This window comes from Myxine glutinosa, chromosome 1 (assembly GCF_964187855.1).
Source record: "Myxine glutinosa chromosome 1, kmMyxGlut1.1, whole genome shotgun sequence".
Taxonomy (NCBI): domain Eukaryota; kingdom Metazoa; phylum Chordata; class Myxini; order Myxiniformes; family Myxinidae; genus Myxine; species Myxine glutinosa.
In genome coordinates, this window is record NC_136261.1 from 23,196,599 (window position 1) to 23,221,862 (window position 25,264).

Genomic DNA, 25,264 nt, shown 5'->3' on the forward strand with positions numbered 1-25,264 from the left:
GTTTCTGAGGTTTGGAACATGGAATGTAGGGACAATGACAGGGAGATCAGGAGAAGTGGTGGAAGTATTGGTCAGAAGAAGAGTGGACATATGTTGTGTGCAAGAGACGAGATGGAAGGGAAGTGGTGTGAGAATGGTGAAGGGTAGGCAGGGACAGAAATACAAGTTTATGTGGCAAGGGTGCCCGGAGGGCGTCAATGGTGTTGGTGTCCTGTTTTCTGAGGAATTTGTAGACAGTGTGGTGAGTGTGACTAGAGTGATTGATAGGTTGATGATGGTGAAAGTGATGATTGGAAAGCTCTTGGTGAACGTCATCTCGGGATACCCTCCGCAGGTTGGTCGAAACGATGAAGAGAAGGACAAGTTCTGGTGTGCGATAGAGAAGGTGATGGAAAATGTGAAAGATGAGGAAGTTGTTGTGGTAGGAGGAGACCTAAATGGACATGTGGTAAGGAGTATGGATGGTTTTGACAGAGTTCATGGGAGGTACGGATATGGTGTGAGAAATGGAGAAGGTGAAAGGATTTTGGAGTTTGCTGATGGAGCTGATTTGTTGATTTGTAATACTCAGTTCCAGAAAGAGGATAATGAGCTTGTTACATACACGTCAGGTGGGTCGACGACAACCGTTGACTACCTGATGGTGCGTAGGCGAGATAGGGGGCACCTCCGGGACACAAAGGTGATCCCGGGGGATGAGGCTGTTTCACAGCACCACTTGGTTGTCTGCGACATAAGGGTGAAAGGTGTGAGGAGAGCTCGGCGGGTGAAGTACCAACCGAGAATGAAGGTGTGGAGGTTGAAAGAGGTGACAGTAAGGGAGGCATTAAAAGAGAGGCTGAGTAGGGTCGAGGATGATGTGGTTGAGCTTGAAAGTGGTTGGATGTCAATGAACGCTGGTCTGTTGGGAGCCGTTGGTGAGGTATGTGGATGGACAAAAGGACCACCGAGGCACTCGGAAACATGGTGGTGGGATGATGAAGTTGGAAAGAGGATTGACGAGAAGAGGAAGAAGTTCAAGGAGTGGCAGAAGGCGAAGGGTACGGGAGCAGAAACAGCAGAGCATGAAAGTTATAAGGCAGCCAGGAAGGCTGCAAAGAAAGAGGTAGCAAAGGCGCAGGAGGCATGTAGGAAAATGTTCGGAGAACGCTTGGATTCGGAAGAGGGTCAGAAAGCAGTATTCAGGATTGCAAAGCAGATAGCGAAAGAGAGGTGTGATGTGATGGGGGTGAGTTGCTTGAAGGATGAAATGGGACAAATCGTTGTCGACCCAGATGGAATTAAAGGAAGATGGAAAAGATATATGGAAATGCTGTTGAATACAGAGAATGAATGGGATGGCAACATAGAGAGTAACCCAGTTTTAGGACCGGCAGAGAAGATAACTGAGAAGGAAGTTGAGGAAGCAATAAAAGCAATGAAGGGTAGAAAAGTGGGAGGGCCGACGGGAGTTGTGGGAGATATGTTGAAGGTAGCAGGAAGTTGGGGTGTGAAGAGAATGACAGAGATCTGTAATCTGGTGGTGAAAGAAGGCCGCATTCCAGTGGATTGGGAACTGAGTACCCTCGTCCCTCTATACAAGGGGAAAGGTGACCCTCTGGAGTGTGGCTCGTACCGAGCGATAAGGTTATTGGAGCATGGAATGAAGGTATTGGAAAGGGTGTTGGAGAGGAGGATAAGGAAGAAAGTGAAGAACGACGAAATGCAGTTTGGATTTATGCCAGAAAGAGGAACGACAGATGCGCTTTTCATTGTGAGGCAGTTGCAGGAGAAGTACATGGAGAAGAGGAAGAAGTTGTTTCTTGGGTTTGTTGATCTGGAGAAAGCATTCGATAGGGTTCCACGCAAAGTATTGACATGGGCATTGAGGAAGTTAGGAGTGGAGGAATGGTTGATCAGAGTAGTGATGGCAATGTACAAAAGAGCGCGCGCAGCTGTAAGGATGAAGGACGGGAACAGTGGTGAGTTTGAGGTGAAGGTGGGAGTGCATCAGGGGTCGGTACTAAGTCCACTACTATTTGTAGCTGTGATGGAGGTGCTGGCTCAGAACGTAAAGGAGGGTTTACCATGGGAGTTGTTGTATGCAGATGATCTGGTGTTGATTGCGGATAGTATGGATGGACTGAAGGAAAAGATGAACAAGTGGAAGGAATGTATGGAGACAAAAGGTCTGAAGGTGAATATCGGAAAGACGAAGGTGATGGCAAGTGGTAAAGCATGTGGTGAGGTGGAAAGAACTGGGAAGTGGCCCTGTGCTGTGTGTAGGAAGGGTGTCGGAGTGAACTCCATTCAATGTACAATGTGCGCTGAGTGGGTTCATCAAAAATGTAGTGGTCTGAGAGGGTCATTAACCAGTGTGGCAGCTACATTCAAATGTAAGGTGTGCACAGAGGGAGCTGCAGATGGAGGAAATGTTGAGGTGGATCTTGGAGATGGCGTGAAGCTGGAAGGTGTGAAAACATTTTGCTACCTCGGAGACATGCTGAATGGAGAAGGTGGATCAGACTCGGCAACGGTTGCTAGAGTGAGATGTGCATGGAAGAAGTTTCGGGAACTGAGTGGCATGCTGATGAGGAGGGGAGTGTCGTTGAAGCTGAAGGGAAAGGTGTATGCTGCATGTGTGAGAAGTGTAATGATTTATGGGAGCGAGACATGGGTAATGAGCGTAGAGCAGCAATGAAGGTTGGAAAGGGTGGAAATGCGAATGGTTCGACGGATGTGCGGAGTATCGTTGAGAGAGAGGAAGACAAATGATGAATTGCGAAAGATGATGGGAATAGAGCCTGTGATTGATGCTGTGAAGAGGAGCAGGTTGAGATGGTTTGGTCATGTGTTGAGGAAGGATGAAAGTGACTGGTTGAGAAGAGTGATGGAAATGAATGTAGAAGGAAGTAGAGGACGGGGAAGACCGAGAAAGACTTGGCTTAAGATGGTGGAAGAAGAAATGCGGGCAAGGGGGTTAACAAGGAGAGATGCAGAAAATAGGGCAAATGGAGAAGATTGTCATGGGGACCGCAAGACTAACCCCCGCTCTAGTAGGGAAAATGGCCTTAAAATGCATGTTGTTGTTGTTGTTGTTGTACCTACCTATATGCTTCATCATCAAGCAGCGCCCGTTGTGCTCTGAGGTACCGCTGGATAGTGTCTTCCAACCTTGGTACAGGTAACCTGCAGCACAACACGACTTCACATCATATAATTCACAATAAATGAGACAGTTTATAACTACAAGTTTCTGGTTACCTCTAATACACACCTCACTAAGCTGGACAGCCATGTCACAGCACTTCTCTCTTGTCCATCGGAGGCCAACTTTGCAAAAATAGGTGAGGATTACCAGATAATGACGTGTCACAGAAATCGGGGCAAACATCAGAACCGAAAGTTTTAAAACACATCTGAGTACAGACACATAATTTGGAAATTTTAATTTCGTGCAAACTATTTTCTTATCTCCTCCACAAAGAAACCTGGCAAATGTTTTATGTGTCATCAATTTCCCCACCTGGGAAGCTTCTCATCAAGGTGTGACATTTGCTGGTTTGTCATTGACAATAGATGGTAGCTAGGATCTGCAACATTAGATGTAGTAGCCAAGTATCTGTTCCAAGATTTATTGCAGTAGCAGGAAAGATGCTTGTGAATTGTTGCCCGTCGTACCAATGACCAATTCCTGGAGCATAAAGAGATTATAAAACAAGTAGAGCTTCATTCAAAATACAACGCCCCCATGCCAAATAAATAAATAAATAACATATCCACAAGCACACGACATTGCCAGGTGACCGACATTGCCATTGCCAGGTCGCCGGGTGTGGCACCCGACGATGTCGCATTGCAGCACATGGAGATGGACTTGGGAGGGAGTGGTGTACAATAATTGATTGATTAATTGTGTAACTAAAACAAATAAATAACAATCATAAAATAAGTGATTTCTTAATCAATTGGCTAATTGAGTCGAGTAATCCTCTTCCTCATATGTGGTGACTTCAATTGTCACCATCCTAGTTGGCTGGGTGTGGGTACCTCTCTCACCAGCCATGGCTCCTCAGCAAAGGACTTCTGCGACTCATTGGGACTTACACAATCTGTCAATTTCCTGACCCGGATCTAAGTCAACGGAGCATCTTCTCTTCTAGACTTGGTTATGACTAACTTACCTGCAAATGTCTGCTGCTCTTTTTCTGCTCCACTCGGCTCATCTGATCATGTGCTTGTTAAAGTGGACATCTCTCTGACCATTCTCAGAGAGCCTCCTCAGCGTCGACGAGTCTGGCATTTCACTCAGGCCGACTGGCACGGTCTACAAGCAGCCATCAATCATCTGGACTGGTCTCCCATCTCTACCGCCTCTGACATCAACTCATCCTGGGAATTCTTCCAAAGTAAATTGCTCTCTCTCATGCACAGATTTATCCCATCTCGTCTTCTGTTGTCATACCCTTCCTCCCATCCATGGTATACAGAATCTTGTGGTGAGGCAGTTGCCCAGAAACAACTTGCCTTCGCCTCCTGGCAAGCAAATCCAACGGAAGGAAATCTCTTTTCCTTTCACAAAGCCCGAAACAAGTGTGTGTCCACCCTCAGGAGAGCCAGGAAACAATATCTCTCCACTCTCAAGACCGAACTCTCTTATCTGTCTCCCTCTTCCAAATCCTGGTGGTGTCTGGTAAAATCTGTTTCTGGTGTTTGTTCCCCCTCCATCCCCTCCCTTTCCTCAAACGGCTAAACAGCTGACTCCTCTAGTGAAAAAGCTGAATGCCTCAACTCTGTGTTTGCCTCCAAATCTTGTGTCCCAAACCCAACCCTCTCTGTACCCACCATAGTCCAGTCGTACCCAGCTGCTCCTGGACTCTGTGTCTTTTTCTCCTGACAAGGTGGAGAAGTTTCTTTCAACCCTCGACACTGATTCTGCAACTGGACCTGAAGGCATGAGCCCACAGGTCCTAAAATACTGCTCTGCCGCTGTTTCACTCCCTCTCTCTGTTCTATTCACACTCTCTTTTGCTCAAGGTCATTTGCCATCAGCTTGGAAATCAGCCAACATCACCGCTTTACACAAAAAGGTGCAAAAACAGATCCTTGCAACGACAGACCAATCAGCCTTCTCACAATTATCAGGAAAGTCATGAAATCCATCATTGCTTCAGATATCAAATCTTTCCTCATCTCCAATGGCTTGATCTCTGACCATCAATTTGGTTTCAGACCAGGTCATTCCACTCTGGACATGCTACTTCTGCTGTCTCAACAATGGATGGAGGTCCTCAATGCCAAACAGGAAATTAGAGCTGTCTCCCTTGACATATCACGTGCCTTCGATATGGTCTGGCACCCTGCTCTGCTCACCAATCTCTCCTCCCATGGTGTCCATGGAAATCTCCACGCATGGCTTGCGGACTTCCTCTCTGGTCGAAGTCAACGTGTGGCCCTGAATCGGTTTCTCTCATCTCCCCTTCCTGTTCAGGCTGGAGTTCCACAAGGCAGTGTTCTGGGCCCTGTGCTTTTTCTGGTCTTCATCAATGATCTCTCTGACTCTCTTGAAAATCCTCTCTACCTTTTTGCTGATGACTCCACTCTCTGCCGCTCCATTCCTCATCCCTCAGATCGGCAGTCTGCAGCCTCCTCACTCTCTGCAGACCTGGACAAAATCACAGACTGGTCAAACAAGTGGAACATGTCTTTCAATCCTGACAAATCTCACACTCTTACTATGTCTCTCCGAAAAGACAGACTGGACAACCCTCCCATCTACTTTCTGAACAGTCCTCTCCAAGAAGTTCTGTCACTCAAGCTTTTGGGTCTCACTATCTGCCATGATCTTTCCTGGGAAAACAACATTTCCAATTTTACCTCCAAAGCCAGTCGGCGACTGGGCATCCTCCGTCGTGTGAAGTCCTTCCTTGGCACACCTCAGCTCCTCACCACATACAAGGCTTTCATCTGCAGCTCAATGGAATGCTGTTCTCCCTTCTGGGCCGGTGCTCCTGCCTCACAACTTGCTCGGCTTCACGCTGTTGAAACCAAAGCTTTCAGAATCATTGGAATCTCCCACGATGAAGCTAACTCCGAGGGCCTTTCACTTACTCACTGTAGGCAGGTTGGTGGTCTTTCTGTCTTCCACAGACTCCTCCCCGGCCTTGCTCCCCCAGCTCTCTCTGGGCTCTGTCCCCCAAATATTCCTACAGGTCGCACAGGATCTGCCAGCAACCCAGTTCTGGTGAAACTGCCAAAATCAAGACTCTCTGCTCGCCTTCACTCCTTCATTCCTCTTTTCTCCCGACTCTGGAACAAACTTTCTCACTCTGTTCAATCCCACTGCTCCCTCCAGGTCTTTAAAACAGCTGTTCACCACCATCTCTTATCTTCCCCCATCCAAAACCTTGATCTTTTCTACCCCCATTAATTTCACCTCAGATCCACTTTTTTGAAATATCAACTTCTTTCCTGGAAGTCCTTGCAGTGTCCCTGTGTTTTATACTTCTGCCACCTGCCCCCACCCCTTCCCATGCCTCCTCCCCCCAAGCCCTCTCCCTCTCACAGATCTCCCGATGTTCCTGCTCTCAAATGTTGTGTTTGTGCTTCCCCTTCTCTCCCCATCTTGTCTATCTCTACCCTTATGATATGTTTTGTGTGTCTGTTAGATTTTTTGTGTGATAAATGTTTGCTCTTTCACGAGCCTCGATCCTGTATGCAAAAAAAAAAAAAAATTGCATACTTAAACTTTATAACATATCCACAAGCACACGACATTGCCAGGTGACCTACATTGCCATTGCCAGGTCGCTGGGTGTGGCACCCGGCGATGTCGCATTGCAGCACATGGAGATGGACTTGGGAGGGAGTGTTGTACAATAATTGATTGATTAATTGTGTAACTAAAACAAATAAATAATAATCATAAAATAAGTGATTTCTTAATTAATTGGCTAATTGCATACCTCAACCACCAGTCTTTCATCCACAGGTGTAACTTTTTGAAAATAAATGGAATAATTAATTAAATGATTTAAACAAAATTGGTTTAATCGATTAATCAATAAATCAAAAATACCCTTTTATTCAATTCACTTGGTCACTACCGTGTCCAAATATCAGCTTCCTCGCTCAAAAGGTGACTGAAATATTGCCCAGATGAGAAAGAAAATAAATAAATTGATTGACTAATTACCTAATTAAAATGAAGAAATAATCATCGTAAAATAATTAATTTATTAATCAATTGGCTAATGGCATAGCGAAACCACCAATGCTTCATTGGAATATTTAACTTTTTGAAAATGAATGAATGCATTTTTTTTTTGTATACTAGATCGAGGCTCGTGTAAGAGCTAACATCAATCACAAAAAAATACCCGACACAAAACATACAATAAAGGGAGTGGGAGACAAGATGGGGAAAGAGAGGAAAGCACACAAGTACAACAACAGAGAACAGGGACATTGGGAGATCTGTGGGAGGGAGAGGGCTTGGGGGAGGAGCTGTGGGAAGGGGTGGAGGTGGAAGAGGAATAAAACACATGGACACATGGACAAGTTTGTATTTCAAAAAGGTGTATCTGGGGTAAATTGATTTTTTTTTTGTATTAATTAATTTTTGTATTGGTTTGTATTGGTGGTGATAATTCAATAATGAAATAATTAAGCAATTAAATGATTAATCAATAAATCAAAAACACCCTTTACAGCCAAATCACTTGGTCAATGTCACGTCCAAATATCAGCTTCTAGCTCAAAAGGTGCCTGAGATATTGCCAAGATGAGAAAGAAAATAAATAGTACTTAATAAATCGAAATGTGCTTTACAAAGAAATGGGTTTGTGTCCTCTTTGTCCAAAAAAATTATTAACCATCTTCTCACATATTTTTTGCCAATTGGAGAAAGTGTTCAACAGTCGAGGACGCAAATTGACTCGATCGGTCCAAACGTCCCGCTATCTGCTTTATTTTCGCTCATACTGCGAAATAAAAGTGACCATTTCTTTTTAAAAAGTTTTTTGTTTTTCATGAAAGAAAGTTCCTTAAAAAGTTACAAAAGAGAAAGGGTGGGTGTGGGGGCCCCGGAGTTGTTTGCTTCGGGGCCCGGGCTGGCCCTCGATGGTCCTGCCCACACCTATCCAATTGGCTCAGTCCTGCCATTTTGTTAAAGGTATTTTTGTTGTGCCCTTGGTCTTCATCATTTATTATGATTCGTTCTCTCCTCCAATCCCTGCCGGCCAACACCACAGGCTTAGCTCTCCACCACTCAGCGTGCAGTCCACCTCTGACGTCATCGGTCATGCCCTTCCAATTGGCGCGCTGCTTCCTCCTCGGCATTCTTTCACCAATCAGTGAGTGCCTTCTTGCTCCGCCCTGGCCAATCACGGCTCCTCGGGACGGGTCTTCGGCCTTCGTGGTGATGTAGCTGGCTGCCGTCCCATCAGCAGTGCCCAGAACTGGGTTCCGGTTGGTTTTATTATTTAATGTGTTGTTTAATTTCCATTCTCACTCGTGTCTATTGTGGTGCCATAAGGGACAAAGGATCAATCACATCGGGAACAACGAACAGGGAAGTAGTTAACATAATCCCTATAACTAGTTAACATGCCCCATTCCTCGAAATGGGGACGAAGATACACCTTAATCCGATATCCGGGCTAAACATGCCTCTGAAGGAACTGCGCTCCAACGCGAGTCGAAAGAATTGACGCGACCAAAGACGGAATTCGTCCGAGTTGCTTTATTGAAACAAAACAGCTCAGGTATTCTGACAAGCCCGTTTATCGGGCAGCAATATATATACCCATTTATGTCGGGAAGTTTGCCCGGCAAAAGCTATACCGGGCATGCCCAGGTGTCAAGGGCGAGCCTTGGAAAGGCGAGTCTGGACCTGCCCGGGCGTGTTTGGCTGCGGCCTGGCATGTCGAGGCTGGGCGTGCCCGGGCGCTCTGGGCGAGCCCTGGAAAGGCGATAGCGGGCATGCCCGGACGCTCTGGGCGAGCCCTGGAAAGGCGATAGCGGGCATGCCCGGACGCTCTGGGCGAGCCCTGAAAAGGCGATAGTGGGCATGCCCGGACGCTCTGGGCGAGCCCTGGAAAGGCGAGAGCAGGCATGCCTGGGAAAGACGAGACCGGGCATGCCCGGGAGGTTCAGGCGTGCCCGGGAACAGTGAGTCCGGGCATGCCCGGGAGAGGCGCGTCTGGCCGTGTTCTGGCCGGTGCAAGGCGATTGTGTGCATCCAGCGGTAACCGCTACACACGCCCCTCCAGAATCGACCTGCACCGGCAGGGTCAATTTAAGGGGGGTCCGGATGACCCGGCCGAAGCGACCCCTGGAGGGTCGTGGGGAGGGGTCCGACGTGGTGGTGGGTGGTCGAGCGGGGGGAACTGTGGACGGGGGGCGGCCTCGCCGCGGAGGAAGGGCCAACCGTGGTGGTCGGTCGACGTCCATGTGCGCCGGTTTGAGGCGGTCCACAGAAATCCGGTCCGGCCGGCCGCCGAAGTCGACGATGAAAGACTTGTCGCCCCGTCGCAGGACCCGGAAGGGCCCGTCGTATGGCGGCCGGAGAGGCCCCCGGTGAGCGTCATGACGCACAAAGATGTACTCCACTGTGCGAAGCGCCGGGGGGACGTAGGACTGGGGGCCACCGTGGCGGGACGTCGGCACGGGGGCAAATCGTCGGGCGGCCTCCTGGAGGTCCAAGCGCTGGCGAGCGGCGGACCAGGGAGTGGTAGCGTCGGGCACGAATTCGCCCGGGACGAGGAGCGGCTGGCCGTAGACGAGCTCGGCGGCGGACGCCTGGAGGTCTTCCTTGGGGGCCGTGCGAAGGCCCAAAAGGACCCACGGCAGCCGGTCGGCCCAACCGTCGTCCTGAAGGCCGGCCATGAGTGCGGCCTTCATGGAGCGGTGAAACCGCTCGCACAACCCGTTGGCTTGGGGGTGGTAGGCCGTGGTGCGGTGCAGCGTGACCCCCAACGAACGGGCGACCGCGCCCCAAAGCTCAGACGTGAACTGTGGGCCGCTGTCGGACGAGATGTCCGCTGGTGCACCGAAGCGCGTGACCCAGGTGGCGATGAACGCCTGCGCCACGTTGGTGATGGAGGCGAGGGGCACAGCCTCCAGCCACCTGGTGGTCCTGTCCACCATGGTGAGCAGGTGGGTGAACCCCCGCGAGGGGGGCAGGGGACCCACCAGGTCCACGTGGACGTGGTCGAAACGCCGTTCAGGCACAGCGAAATGTGCCAGCGGGGCCTGGGTGTGGCGGTGGACCTTGACCCACTGGCAGGCCGTGCAGGCATTGGCCCAGTCGCAGATGTTTCGTCGAAGGCCGTGCCAGACGAAACGCGCCGACACCAGCTTCTGAGAAGCTTTCCGGCCCGGGTGAGAAAGGCCGTGGATGGAGGCGAAGATGCGGCGCTGCCAGGAAACGGGCACGATGGGGCGAGGCTGGCCCTGGGAGACGTCGCAGAGCAGGACGGTGCCCGCGAAGGGAATGTCGGCCAGGCGGAGGCCCGTGTCCGCCGCACGGAGTGCCTGCACCGAGGCGTCGGTGGTCTGGTCGGCCGCCATGAGCGCGAAGTCCACGCCGAGGTGGACCGCGTTCGCGCTGGCCCGAGAAAGACAGTCGGCCACGGCGTTGTCTTTGCCGGCGACGTGCCGGATGTCCGTGGTGAACTCCGACACGGCGGAGAGGTGGCGCTGCTGGCGGGCCGACCACGGCTCCGTGACCTTAGTCATTGCGTAGACCAATGGCTTGTGGTCGACGAAAGCCATGAACGGGCGGCCCTCCAGGAGGTGTCGGAAATGGCGAACGGCCAGGAATAGCCCGAGCAGCTCGCGGTCGAACGTGCTGTAGTTTAACTCGTTCGGCCGGAGTTGCCGGCTGAAAAAAGCGAGTGGCTGCCAAACCCCGTCCACCCACTGCTCATGGACGGCGCCCACCGCGTAGTTGGAGGCGTCCGTAGTGAGGGCAATGGGCGCATTGAGCACCGGGTGAGCCAGCAGCATTGCGTCGGCGAGGGCCCGTTTGGTGCTGGCGAAGGCCGCGTCCATGGCCGCGGACCAAACAATGTCATGCTTGGCCGGCTTGCCCCGGAGGGCCTCGTAAAGGGGCCGCATGAGCTGAGCAGCGCGGGGCACGAATCGGTGATAAAAATTCACCATGCCGAGGAACTCTTGGAGGGCCTTGATGGAACGGGGACGCGGGAACGTGGTGATGGCCTCGACCTTGGTCGGCAGCGGCACGGCCCCGGTCTTGGTGATGCGGTGGCCCAAAAAGTCAACGGTCGTCGCGCCGAAGTGGCATTTGACCGGGTTGACAATTAAGCCATGCTCACTGAGGCGACCGAACAGTCTTCGGAGGTGGAGGAGGTGCTCGGCGCGGGACGTGCTGGCGACGAGGATATCGTCCAGATAGACGAAAAGAAATGGCAGGTCGCGCAGCACGCCGTCCATCATGCGCTGGAATGCCCGGGCCGCGTTCTTGAGGCCAAATGGCATCCGCAAAAATTCGAACAGGCCGAACGGCGTGATGACGGCCGTCTTCGGGACGTAGGCCGCCCGGACAGGTACCTGGTGGTAGCCCCGTATCAGGTCAATTTTCGAAAAGATGACCCGTCCTGCCAAACGGGCGGAAAAGTCCTGAATATGCGGGATCGGGTACCTGTCGGGGGTGGTAGCGTCGTTGAGACGGTGGTAGTCGCCACACGGGCGCCATCCACCCCCCGGCTTTGGCACGATGTGCAGTGGCGAGGCCCACGCGCTATCGGAGCGCCGCACGATGCCGAGGTGCTCCAACGCGTCGAACTCGGCCTTCGCCACGGCGAGCTTGGCCGGGTCGAGGCGGCGGGCCCTGGCGTAGACCGGCGGGCCCGTAGTGGGTCTGTGGTGCTCGATCCTGTGCCGCACCGTGACGGCCGAAAACGTCGGCCGCGTGAGCGCCGGGAATTCCGCGAGCAGGCGAGCGAACTCGTTCGCTGCCGGGAGGGCGCACGCCAGTTCGGTCGGCGCGGAGCTGCTCATCGTGCACGCCAGGGAGCTGAAGGTCTCGGCGTTGACAAGGCGACGACGTTTGACGTCGACCAGCAGCCCGTGTGCGCAGAGGAAGTCGGCGCCCAGCAAAGCCATGGGGACGCAGGCGGTCACAAAAGTCCACTGAAAACGCTGGCTGCCGAAGCAGAGGGTGACGACGCGTGGGCCGAAAGTGCGTATGGCCGAGGCATTAGCAGCGACCAAAGAGGGGCCGCAAACGGCGTCCCGCCTGTCCTGCTCGGAGGCGGGTATGACGCTCAGTTGGGCACCGGTGTCACACAGGAAACGCCGCCCAGACGCTTTGGCCCGAATAAACAGCAAGTTGCCCGAGTGGCCGGCGCTCATGGCTGGGAATGAACGCCGGCCCGGCCGTTTCCCGACCTGCCGAAAGTGCACGGGGGCCGGCACGTCCGAGCCTTGTGTCCGAACCTGGCATGGTAATAACACCACGCCCGGTCAGGTGGAGGCCCCGGCCGTCGTGTCGGAAGCGGGCGGTGCGGTGTGGTGGCCGCCAGTTGCACCGGCAGTTCGGCCTCCAACCGCGCAGGGCACTCGGGCGTCGTGGGCGTCGCCTCGGACGGCGGCGGGCTCCAGGTAACCGCGCCGATGTGCTGGCCCGCCGAGGAGATCTTATCGGCTTCCCTGGCGAGGGTGCGGGAATCCGTGATCAACGTGCCAGCCAGGGCGAGGCGTACCGGGTGAGGCAGCTGGCGAAGGAACAGCTCGCGGAACAGAAAATCCGGAGAGTGCTCACCGAGCAACGAGAGCATATAGTCCATGCGCTCTGACGGGCGCGTGTTGCCGAGCTCGGGCAGAGCGAGCAGGCGCCGTGCGCGTGCTGCCGGTGAGAGGGCGAAAGCATCGAGGAGGAGTGTCTTCAGCGCGTTGTATTTGTCAGCAGCCGGCGGGTGCTCGAGGAGGCTCAAGGCGCGGGCCGCGGTGGCGTAACCGAGCGCCGCCACAACATGGTGGAAGCGGGTGTCGTCCGCGGTGATGCCTCGCAGGGCGAACTGAGAGTCCGCCTGAGCGAACCAAACAGCCGCGTGAGCCTCCCAGAAGGTAGGCAGTTTAAGCGTCACTGCCGTATCCATGTCGGTAGGTCACCAATGAAGGAACTGTCTCGCGAGATCTCGGAGACGGTGGGAGGGATTTTCGAAGCTCCACACGGTCTCCACGTTTTTCGAAGTTAAGTCTGTTCACAATTGTATTTTGTCGAAACTGTATTTATCTTTCGGTGTGTGAAGTTATTGTGTGCAACTTTGGTTGTTTCTCGGTGTTTATCTTTCATAAATTGATCGTCTGTTTGCCGTGTCGCGAGCAAGGCCTTTGCCGCGTCGCGAACGATTTGAAATCGAAGTTAAGTGATTGTTCCCATTTGTATTTTCGTTAAAACTGTATTTATTTATGGTGTTGTACGTATATTGTGTCCCAACGAAGCTTTTTCGGTGCAAATCTTTCATACCTGTATTGAAAATCGTGTTAATTCGTGTCGTGTCTTGAGGCCTTGTACAGTGTGCACTGTACAACCTTGAGGCTTTGTTTTTCTCTCAGCGGTCCGTCGTTTGTGATCCAATAACTTTCGTTCTCTGTATTCCCAGGCTTTTCACCCATAGCCTACTTCCTTGTGTAAATCTCAACTCAAAAAAAAAAAAAAAAAAAAAAAACATTTCCTTCTCTGTTCTCATTCGTTTATTCATTCTTATTCGTTCGTTCGTTCTTCGACCACGTGTTTCTCCCCCATTTCCCCAGATAGTGTTCACTCATTAACCTTCAATGTTTACACTTTCCCCTCAAGTTATGTATTCCGTCATATTTTATAACACCTTTTCTTCTTCTTCTTTAAAAGGCTGCTTTCGACTTGCTCACCAAATCAATTCATCCCAAAAAAAATATCCATCTCCTATAGTGCCTTTTTTCTACATTCCCTAAACTCTCCTGCACTCCATCCTCCATCCAGCGTCCTTAAACGTATTTTTAACTCGAAGGTCACAAGAAACTCATTTTGCAATAAATGTTCGTTTCCCATAAATCGTACACTTTCAAAAATCCAATCTCACCCCTCCCCTCCAAATCTTCCCCATAACCCCTCCCCTCCAAATCTTCCCCATCACCCCTCCCCTCCAAATCTTCCCCATCACCCATCCCTTTCAAATCTCCCCCCTTGCCCCCTCCCTCCTAAACTACCCCCTCACCCCTCCCCGCCAAGACGCCCCCTCGCCCCTCCCCTCCTAGACTCCTGCCTCACCCCTCCCCTCCAAATCTCCCCCATATCCCATCCCTTTCAAATCCCTCCCCTTGTCCCTTCCCTCCCAAACTCCCCCCTCACCCCTCCCCTTCAAATCTCCCCACCCTCATTGCTTCTCAATTTCCCCCCTCTCACTCCCCCTCCTCAAAGCGTCCTCCCCGCTTCTTCCCCCTTCAAACTCTCACCTCCATCTCCCCCAACCTTCTGCCTCGCTCTTCCCCCTCCTCAAATAACACCTCATTGTGGCTCACCCAATCACCATCAAACCTTTTGTCCGCCCCATCCTTCCCTTTCTCCGAGCTATTCTGAAATCTCTGACACACCTTCAACAGCTCTCCCTACCTCTTCCACCTCTTCCACATCTTACCCTACCCCTCCTCCCCCCTGTTCTGTATCTGATGCTCCCCCTTCCTCTTCATTAACGGTATGGACCTCAAACATCCGGGGCCTTCGTTCAAACTTAACTGATCTCTCCATACAGGTTGCTTCTGTTAAACCAGACGTGATCTGCTTAACAGGACCTTTCCTCCTTTATGATGTCTCTGATTCCATAGTATCTCTCCCGGGCTACTCCCTCCTCCGGTATGATAGACCTGAGCCTCATCCTGGAGGCGGGGCTGCTATCTTTATCAAAAACTCTCTTCCTCACTCGCCCTGCACTGCACTCTCTCCACCTCACCCCCAGGAATACCTCTGGCTACGGCTTCCCCTTCGCTCCCACCTCTTGTTCATATGTGTGTTGTACCGTCCACCAAACAGTGATGACTCCATCTACATCTCGCTGTCTGATGATATGGACCAACTTCTATCTACTCATCCCAACTCTCTCTTCCTCATATGTGGTGATTTCAACTGTCATCATGCCAGTTGGCTGGGTGTGGGTACCTCTCTTACCAGCCATGGCTCCTCAGCAAAGGACTTCTGCGACTCACTGGGACTGACACAATCTGTCAATTTCCCGACCCGGATCTCAGTCAACGGAACATCTTCTCTTCTGGACTTGGTTATGACTAACTTCCCTGAAAATGTCTGCTGCTCTTCTTCTGCTCCGATCGGATCATCTGATCATGTCCTTGTTAAAGTGGACATCTCTCTGACCATCCTCAGGGAGCCTGCTCAGCGTCGACGAGTCTGGCATTTCACTCAGGCCAACTGGCACGGTCTTCAAGCAGCCATCAATCATCTGGACTGGTCTCCCATCTCTACCACCTCTGACATCAACTCATCCTGGGAATTCTTCCAAAGTAAATTGCTCTCTCTCATGCACAGATTTATCCCATCTCGTCTTCAGTTGTCATACCCTTCCTCCCATCCATGGTACACGGAATCTTGTGGTGAGGCTGTTGCCCAGAAACAACTTGCCTTCGTCTCCTGGAAAGCAAATCCAACGGAAGGAAATCTCATTTCCTTTCACAAAGCCCGAAACAAGTGTGTGTCCACCCTCAGGAGAGCCAGGAAACAATATCTCTCCGTTCTCAAGACCGAACTCTCTTATCTGTCTCCCTCTTCCAAATCCTGGTGGCGTCTGGTCAAATCCGTTTCTGGTGTTTGTTCCCCCTCCATCCCCTCCCTTACCTCAAACGGCTACACAGCTGACTCCGCACGTGAAAAAGCTGAATGCCTCAACTCTGTGTTTGCCTCTAAATCTTGTGTCCCAAACCCATCCCTCTCTGTACCCACCATACCCAGTCGTACCCTGCTGCTCCTGGACTCCGTGTCCTTTCCTCCTGACAAGGTGGAAAAGTTTCTGTCAACCCTCGACTCTGATTCTGCAACTGGACCCGACGGCATCAGCCCACGGGTCCTAAAATCCTGCTCTGCTGCTCTATCTCACCCTCTCTCTGTTCTCTTCACCCTCTCTTTTGCTCAAGGTCAACTGCCATCTGCTTGGAAATCAGCCAACATCACCGCTTTGCACAAAAAAGGTGCAAAAACAGATCCTAGCAACTACAGACCAATCAGCCTTCTCCCAATTATCAGCAAAGTCATGGAATCCATCATTGCTTCGGATATGAAATCTTTCCTCTTCTCCAATGGCTTGATCTCTGATCATCAATTTGGTTTCAGACCAGGTCACTCTACTCTGGACATGCTGCTTCTGCTGTCTCAACAATGGATGGAGGTCCTCAATGCCAAACAGGAAATTAGAGCTGTCTCCCTCGACATATCACTTGCCTTCGACACGGTCTGGCACCCCGCTCTGCTCACCAAACTCTCCTCCTTTGGTATCCATGGAAATCTCCACGCATGGCTGGCGGACTTCCTCTCTAGTCGTCGTCAACGTGTGGCCCTGAATGGGTTTCTCTCATCTCCTCTTCCTGTTCAGGCTGGAGTTCCCCAAGGCAGTGTTCTGGGCCCCGTGCTTTTTCTGGTCTTCATCAATGATCTCTCTGACTCTCTCGAAAATCCTCTCTATCTCTTTGCTGATTACTCCATTCTCTGCCGCTCCATTCCTCTTCCCTCAGATCGGCAGTCTGCTGCCTCCTCACTCTCTGAAGACCTGGACAAAATCACAGACTGGTCAAACAAGTGGAACATGTCTTTCAATCCTGACAAATCTCACACTCTTACTATGTCTCTCCGAAAAGACAGACTGGACAACCCTCCCATCTACTTCTCAACAATCCTCTCCAAGAAGTTCTGTCGCTCAAGATTTTGGGTCTCACTATCTGCCATGATCTTTCTTGGGAAAACCACATTTCCAAGCTGGCCTCCAAAGCCAGTCGCCGACTGGGCATCCTCCGTCGTGCGAAGTCCTTCCTCGGCACACCTGAGCTCCTCACCACATACAAGGCTTTCATCCGCAGCTCAATGGAATACTGTTCTCCCCTATGGGCCGGTGCTCCTGCCTCACACCTAGCTCGGCTTCACGCTGTTGAAACCAAAGCTTTCAGAATTATTGGAATCTCCCGCGATGAAGCTATCTCTGAGGGCCTTTCACTCACTCACCACAGGCAGGTAGGTGGTCTTTCTGTCTTCTACCGACTCCTCTCCGGCCTTGCACCCCCAGCTCTCTCTGTGCTCTGTCCCCCAAATATTCCTACAGGTCGCACAAGATCTGCCAGCAACCCTCTGATGGTTAAACTGCCGAAATCTCGGCTCTCTGCTCACCTTCACTCTTTCATTCCTCTTTTCTCCCGCCTCTGGAACAAACTCCCTCACTCCCTTCAATCCCACTCCTCCCTCCAGGTCTTTAAAACAGCTGTTCACCACCATCTCTTATCTTCCCCCATCCAAAACCTTGATCTTTTCTACCCCCGCTAATTCACCCCAGATCCACCTTGTTTGAAATTCCAACTTCTTTCCTGGAAGTCCTGGCAGTGTCCATATGTTTTATACCTCTCCCACCGCCCCCTTCCCATGCCCCCCCCCCCCCCAAAGCCCTCGCCCTCTCTCAGATCTCTCGATGTCTCCATGTCTCTCGGTCCCTGCTCTCAAATGTTGTGTTTGTGTCCTTCCCCCTCTCTCCCCATCTTGTCTACTGCTCCCGATGTTATATGTTTTATGTGTCGGTTTGTCTTTCTGTGTGATTAATGTTCGCTCTTTCACGAGCCTCGATCTTGTATACCAAAAAAAAAAAAAAAAAAAAAAAATGGCGCTCCAACGCGAGTCGAAAGAATTGACGCGACCAAAGACGGAATTCGTCTGAGTTGCTTTATTGAAACAAAACAGCTCAGGTATTCTGACAAGCCCGTTTATCGGGCAGCAATATATATACACATTTATGTCGGGAAGTTTGACCGGCAAAAGCTATACCGGGCATGCCCGGGTGTCAAGGGCGAGCCTTGGAAAGGCGAGTCTGGACCTGCCCGGGCGTGTTTGGCTGCGGCCTGGCAAGTCGAGGCTGGGCGTGCCCGGGCGCTCTGGGCGAGCCCTGGAAAGGCGATAGCGGGCATGCCCGGACGCTCTGGGCGAGCCCTGAAAAGGCGATAGCGGGCATGCCCGGACGCTCTGGGCGAGCCCTGGAAAGGCGAGAGCGGGCATGCCCGGGAAAGACGAGACCGGGCGTGCCCGGGAGGTTCGGGCGTGCCCGGGAACAGTGAGTCCGGGCATGCCCGGGAGAGGCGCGTCTGGCCGTGTTCTGGCCGGTGCAAGGCGATTGTGTGCATCCAGCGGTAACCGCTACACCTCTACTTATTACATGGTGGTGGTTCTTCTTCTTCAAGACAGTCAGAGCATGTTACCTATGCAACTCTAGCTGGTCTAAAGTATCTGTACCCCACCGACATAACAATATAAACATCAATGAAGATTGAGAACTAAAATGTGCCCAAAATAATGATCGATAAACTTACCTAACTTTCTTGAAAATCCCAAAGTAAAAAGAATTTCTTGACATCTCACTTTTCTAACAGCTGAAGCAAATTCCCTCCTGCGCGTCTTTCTCGCCGAACAGAAGAAAATCTGCAATCACAAAAAACAGTTTCAATTCATGTTCACAATCTGTGGAAAACAGAAACAAAAATGAATCACGTATAACTGGAGATTTTGTCCAAAAATAAAAGCACAGTCTAACATTACAAATCCAATTTGTCTGATGTCCACCGAGCTCCTTTTCCCAATCTGAATCACAGCAATATTAAACCTTGTGTCCTTGACTCTTCAACTTTCCATAAATGATTGACAATGTATTATCTCCAGCCACTGACTACACCATTCCAATCGTCATGTTGGAATGGAATGTTTTACCCTTTTTGACGAGCAAGCATCGTTTGTCTTTCTCGGTGATTTTTTTCCACTTTTTCCACTTTCTAGGTGCTTTTTCCACTTTCTAGGTGCTTTTTCCACTTTTTCCACTTTCTAGGTGCTTTTTCCACTTTCTAGGTGCTTTTCTTTCTCGGTGATTTTTTTTTTCCACTTTTTCCACTTTCTAGGTGCTTTTCTTTATCGGTGGTTTTTTCAACTTTTTACATTTCCGAGGTGCTTTTTCCACTTTTTCCACTTTTTAGGTGCTTTTCTTTACCGGTGATTTTTTTTCAACTTTTTACACTTCTGAGGTGCTTTTCTTTCCAGGTGCTTTTTCCACTTTTTCCACTTTCGAGGTGCTTTTATTTCCAGGTGCTTTTCCACTTTTAAGGGGTGCTTTTCTTTCTCGGTGATTTTTTTTCTCCAATTTTTTCACTTTCAAGGTGCTTTTTCCACTTTTTCCACTTTTTAGGTGCTTTTCTTTTCCGGTGATTTTCTTCCCACTTTATTTATTTTTATTTTTTTGGTATACAAGATCGAGGCTCGTGAAAGAGCGAACATTAATCACACAGAAAGACAAACCGACACATAAAACATATAACATCGGGAGCGGTAGACAAAATGGGGAGAGAGGGGGAAGGACACAAACACAACATTTGAGAGCAGGGACCGAGAGACATGGAGACATCGAGAGATCTGAGAGAGGGCGAGGGCTTTGGGGGGGGGGGGCATGGGAAGGGGGCGGTGGGAGAGGTATAAAACATATGGACACTGCCAGGACTTCCAGGAAAGAAGTTGGAATTTCAAACAAGGTGGATCTGGGGTGAATTAGCGGGGGTAGAAAAGATCAAGGTTTTGGATGGGGGAAGATAAGAGATGGTGGTGAACAGCTGTTTTAAAGACCTGGAGGGAGGAGTGGGATTGAAGGTAGTGAGGGAGTTTGTTCCAGAGGCGGGAGAAAAGAGCAGAGGTGGGCGGTCCGCTTCGAAAGTCCGCTTATCCGCTTATCCGCTGCAGCGGACTAACGTTTTCGAAGCGGATAAGCGAATCGGAACAACCCCCGGAAACCGAAGCGGATAAGCGTAAGCGGACTACCGAAAAATTAAAGCGCATCGCGATTCGCCAAATCAGCTGTTAGCCTGAGCCGTTACTCTAGAATTGTGAATATTTATTTAAGTGAATAATAAGTGAAAACTGAATATTTTATTGGACGCTAGAGCGGCAATAACGTCAAGATGGAGAGATTTCTGACTCTCCAGCCCAGCGGCAGTGCCAGGAACAGGCACACGAGCGACGCAAACCAGCAGTCCCAGCACAGCGACATCCACAACCCGGCGGTCAACATGATGGGGGACGTGGAGGACAGTCAGGAGATCTGTGCCCTGACCCCTCAGCTCGCGCGCAGCGAGAGCAGGATGTCGCTGGACTCAATCGAGTCGGCTGAGATCAACGTGACAATGGACACAGACAATTCCAGCCTCAGCCAGAAGTGGAGGCACATCGCCCCCTTCTTCAAGGTCGTGGACAGCAAGGCCACGTGCACCAAGTGCTCAAAGACACTCAAAGCCCAGCCCGGATCAAGTTCAAACTTGAAGGTGCACTACCAGAGGTACCACGATGCCCAGCACAACGACCTCAAGGCGGCATGAAGGAGCAACCTCCAAATCCTCAAGAAGGCCCACGAGGTGGAGGTGGAGGAGGAAGACGAGGACTAGTCAACAGACTGCTAGTCTGTTGACTAGTAGACTCTCTTGTCAAAGAAAGGATGGGCAAATTGATTTTTCTTTAATGTTACTTGCATATATTAAAATTATATTTAAATTAACTGTAGAGTAGAGTAGAGTCGAGTGGAAAACTTTATTTCAATAAATTTTGAATAAATTTTATTTAAATAAAAATGTATATTTTTGATCTTAAAAGCTTTGTTTGTCTTTGTAGTAGTTAGAAATGGCTATTTAGGCTTAAAAAGCATTAAATTCCCTTTAGAAACGTCAAAAATCGCTTTTAAAACGTCGAAGCGCTTTAAAAAAATCGAATCGAAGCGGATAAGCGGATAAGCGGTAAGCGGACTAAGATTTTCGGCCGCTGAAGCGGATAAGCGAATCGGACTACACGGGCTGGCGGAGCGGATAAGCGGTAAGCGGACTTAAAATTTTCCGAATCGCACCCACCTATGGAAAAGAGGAATGAAAGAGTGAAGGTGAGCAGAGAGCCGAGATTTCGGCAGTTTAACCATCAGAGGGTTGCTGGCAGATCTTGTGCGACCTGTAGGAATATTTGGGGGACAGAGCACAGAGAGAGCTGGGGGTGCAAGGCCGGAGAGGAGTCGGTAGAAGACAGAAAGACCACCTACCTGCCTGCGGTGAGTGAGTGAAAGGCCCTCAGAGATAGCTTCATCGCGGGAGATTCCAATAATTCTGAAAGCTTTGGTTTCAACAGCGTGAAGCCGAGCTAGGTGTGAGGCAGGAGCACCGGCCCATAGGGGAGAACAGTGTTCCATTGAGCTGCGGATGAAAGCCTTGTATGTGGTGAGGAGCTCAGGTGTGCCGAGGAAGGACTTCACACGACGGAGGATGCCCAGTCGGAGACTGGCTTTGGAGGCCAGCTTGGAAATGTGGTTTTCCCAAGAAAGATCATGGCAGATAGTGAGACCCAAAAGCTTGAGCGACAGAACTTCTTGGAGAGGATTGTTGAGAAAGTAGATGGGAGGGTTGTCCAGTCGATCTTTTCGGAGAGACATAGTAAGAGTGTGAGATTTGTCAGGATTGAAAGACATGTTCCACTTGTTTGACCAGTCTGTGATTTTGTCCATGTCTTCAGAGAGTGAGGAGGCTGCAGACTGCCGATCTGAGGGAAGAGGAATGGAGCGGCAGAGAGTGGAGTCATCAGCAAAGAGATAGAGAGGATTTTCAAGAGAGTCAGAGAGATCATTGATGAAGACCAGAAAAAGCACGGGGCCCAGAACACTGCCTTGGGGAACTCCAGCCTGAACAGGAAGAGGAGATGAGAGAAACCCATTCAGGGCCACACGTTGACGACGACTAGAGAGGAAGTCCGCCAGCCATGCATGGAGATTTCCATGGATACCAAAGGAGGAGAGTTTGGTGAGCAGAGCGCGGTGCCAGACCGTGTCGAAGGCACGTGATATGTCGAGGGAGACAGCTCTAATTTCCTGTTTGGCATTGAGGACCTCCATCCATTGTTGAGACAGCAGAAGCAGCATGTCCAGAGTAGAGTGACCTGGTCTGAAACCAAATTGATGATCAGAGATCAAGCCATTGGAGAAGAGGAAAGATTTCATATCTGAAGCAATGATGGATTCCATGACTTTGCTGATAATTGGGAGAAGGCTGATTGGTCTGTAGTTGCTAGGATCTGTTTTTGCACCTTTTTTGTGCAAAGCGGTGATGTTGGCTGATTTACAAGCAGATGGCAGTTGACCTTGAGCAAAAGAGAGGGTGAAGAGAACAGAGAGAGGGTGAGATAGAGCAGCAGAGCAGGATTTTAGGACCCGTGGGCTGATGCCGTCGGGTCCAGTTGCAGAATCAGAGTCGAGGGTTGACAGAAACTTTTCCACCTTGTCAGGAGGAAAGGACACAGAGTCCAGGAGCGGCAGGGTACGACTGGGTATGGTGGGTACAGAGAGGGATGGGTTTGGGACACAAGATTTAGAGGCAAACACAGAGTTGAGGCATTCAGCTTTTTCACGTGCGGAGTCAGCTGTGTAGCCGTTTGAGGTAAGGGAGGGGATGGAGGGGGAACAAACACCAGAAACGGATTTGACCAGACGCCACCAGGATTTGGAAGAGGGAGACAGATAAGAGAGTTCGGTCTTGAGAACGGAGAGATATTGTTTCCTGGCTCTCCTGAGGGTGGACACACACTTGTTTCGGGCTTTGTGAAAGGAAATGAGATTTCCTTCCATTGGATTTGCTTTCCAGGAGACGAAGGCAAGTTGTTTCTGGGCAACAGCCTCACCAAAAGAATCCGTGTACCATGGACGGGAGGAAGGGTATGACAACTGAAGACGAGATGGGATAAATCTGTGCATGAGAGAGAGCAATTTACTTTGGAAGAATTCCCAGGATGAGTTGATGTCAGAGGTGGTAGAGATGGGAGACCAGTCCAGATGATTGATGGCTGCTTGAAGACCGTGCCAGTTGGCCTGAGTGAAATGCCAGACTCGTCGACGCAGAGCAGGCTCCCTGAGGATGGTCAGAGAGATGTCCACTTTAACAAGGACATGATCAGATGATCCGATTGGAGCAGAAGAAGAGCAGCAGACATTTTCAGGGAAGTTAGTCATAACCAAGTCCAGAAGAGAAGATGTTCCGTTGACTGAGATCCGGGTCGGGAAATTGACAGATTGTGTCAGTCCCAGTGAGTCGCAGAAGTCCTTTGCTGAGGAGCCATGGCTGGTGAGAGAGGTACCCACACCCAGCCAACTGGCATGATGACAGTTGAAATCACCACATATGAGGAAGAGAGAGTTGGGATGAGTAGATAGAAGTTGGTCCATATCATCAGACAGCGAGATGTAGATGGAGTCATCACTGTTTGGTGGACCGTACAACACACATATGAACAAGAGGTGGGAGCGAAGGGGAAGCCGTAGCCAGAGGTATTCCTGGGGGTGAGGTGGAGAGAGTGCAGTGCAGGGCGAGTGAGGAAGAGAGTTTTTGATAAAGATAGCAACCCCGCCTCCAGGACGAGGCTCAGGTCTATCATACCGGAGGAGGGAGTAGCCCGGGAGAGATACTAAGGAATCAGAGATATCATAAAGGAGGAAAGTTTCTGTTAAGCAGATCACGTCTGGTTTGACAGAAGCAACCTGTATGGAGAGATCAGTTAAGTTTGAACGAAGGCCCCGGATGTTTGAGGTCCATACCGTTAATGAAGAGGCAGGGGGAGCATCAGAAACAGAACAGGGGGGAGGAGGGGTAGGGTAAGATGTGGAAGAGGTGGAAGAGGTAGGGAGAGCTGAAGTGCACTTTCCGAGCACTTTTTGCACTTCCGAGGTGCTTTTATTTCCAGGTTCTTTTTCCACTTTTTCACTTTCGAGGTGCTTTTCTTTCTAGGTGCTTTTCCACTTTTTCCACATTTTAGGTGCTTTTCTTTCTCGGTGGTTTTCCACTTTTTCCACATTTTAGGTGCTTTTATTTCGAGGTGTTTTTTCCACTTTTTCCACTTTCGAGGTGCTTTTCTTTCTAGGTGCTTTTCCACTTTTTCCACATTTTAGGTGCTTTTCTTTCGAGGAGTTTTTTCCACTTTTTCCACTTTCGAGGTGCTTTTCTTTCGAGGTGCTTTTCCACTTTTTCCACTTTCGAGATGCTTTTCTTTCTAGGTGCTTTTCCACTTTTTCGGTGCTTTTCTTTCGAGGTGCTCTTTTAGGCTTGGTTTCAGAAAGGGAAAAGGCAATTTTTTAATTTTCTCTGCCGATCTTCTTCGAAGAGAATGACGTCACCGATTTTTTTTTTTTTTTTTTTTTTTTTGTATACAAGATCGAGGCTCGTGAAAGAGCTAACATTAATCACACAAAAAGACAAACCGACACACAAAACACAAAAAACAAGGGGAGCGGCAGACAAGATGGGGAGAGAGGGGGAAGGACACAAACACAACATTTGAGAGCAGGGACATCGGGAGGACTTGGGGGGAGGTGGGAGAGGAATAAAACATATGAACACTGCAAGGACTCTGGGGTGAATTACCGGGGGTAGAAAAGATCAAGGTTTTCGATGGGGGAAGATAAGAGATGGTGGTGAACAGCTGTTTTAAAGACCTGGAGGGAGGAGTGGGATTGAAGGGAGTGGGGGAGTTTGTTCCAGAGGCGGGAGAAAAGGGGAATGAAAGAGTGAAGGTGAGCAGAGAGCCTAGACTTTGGCAGTTTAACCATAAGAGGGTTGCAGGCAGATCTTGTGCGACCTGAAGGAATATTGGGGGGACAGAGCACAGAGAGAGCTGGGGGAGCAAGGCCGGAGAGGAGTCGGTAGAAGACAGAAAGACCACCAACCTGCCTGCGGTGAGTGAGTGAAAGGCCCTCGGAGTTGACTACATCGCAGGAGATTCCAATGATTCTGAAAGCTTTGGCCTCAACAGCGTGAAGCCGAGCAAGGTGTGAGGCAGGAGCACCAGCCCAGAGGGGGGAACAGTATTCCATTGAGCTGCGGATGAAAGCCTTGTATGTGGTGAGGAGCTCAGGTGTGCCAAGGAAGGACTTCGCACGACGGAGGATGCCCAGTCGGCGACTGGCTTTGGAGGCCACCTTGGAAATGTGGTTTTCCCAAGAAAGATCATGGCAGATAGTGAGACCCAAAAGCT

General features: G+C 50.5%; 1 protein-coding gene across 6 annotated transcripts in view; it reads right to left on the reverse strand.

Annotated features, from left to right (window-relative positions):
• Positions 1 to 25,264, reverse strand: part of LOC137415187 (carnitine O-palmitoyltransferase 2, mitochondrial-like) — an 87,185-nt gene that overhangs the window by 50,408 nt on the left and 11,513 nt on the right. The window contains exons 1-4 of one of the 6 annotated variants that reach the window (XM_078768036.1): positions 18,843 to 18,879; positions 18,553 to 18,661; positions 3,506 to 3,673; positions 3,088 to 3,168 (exon numbers count right to left, since the gene is read on the reverse strand). In XM_078768036.1, coding sequence (XP_078624162.1) covers positions 3,088 to 3,168; positions 3,506 to 3,673; positions 18,553 to 18,596 — 293 coding nt within the window. In that variant the 5' untranslated portion in view covers positions 18,597 to 18,661; positions 18,843 to 18,879. Of the gene's footprint in view, positions 1 to 3,087; positions 3,169 to 3,505; positions 3,674 to 18,552; positions 18,701 to 18,773; positions 18,880 to 25,264 lie in introns of those variants that run through there. The other 5 variants (XM_078768105.1, XM_078767947.1, XM_078767996.1 and 2 more) reach the window with 5 other exon arrangements.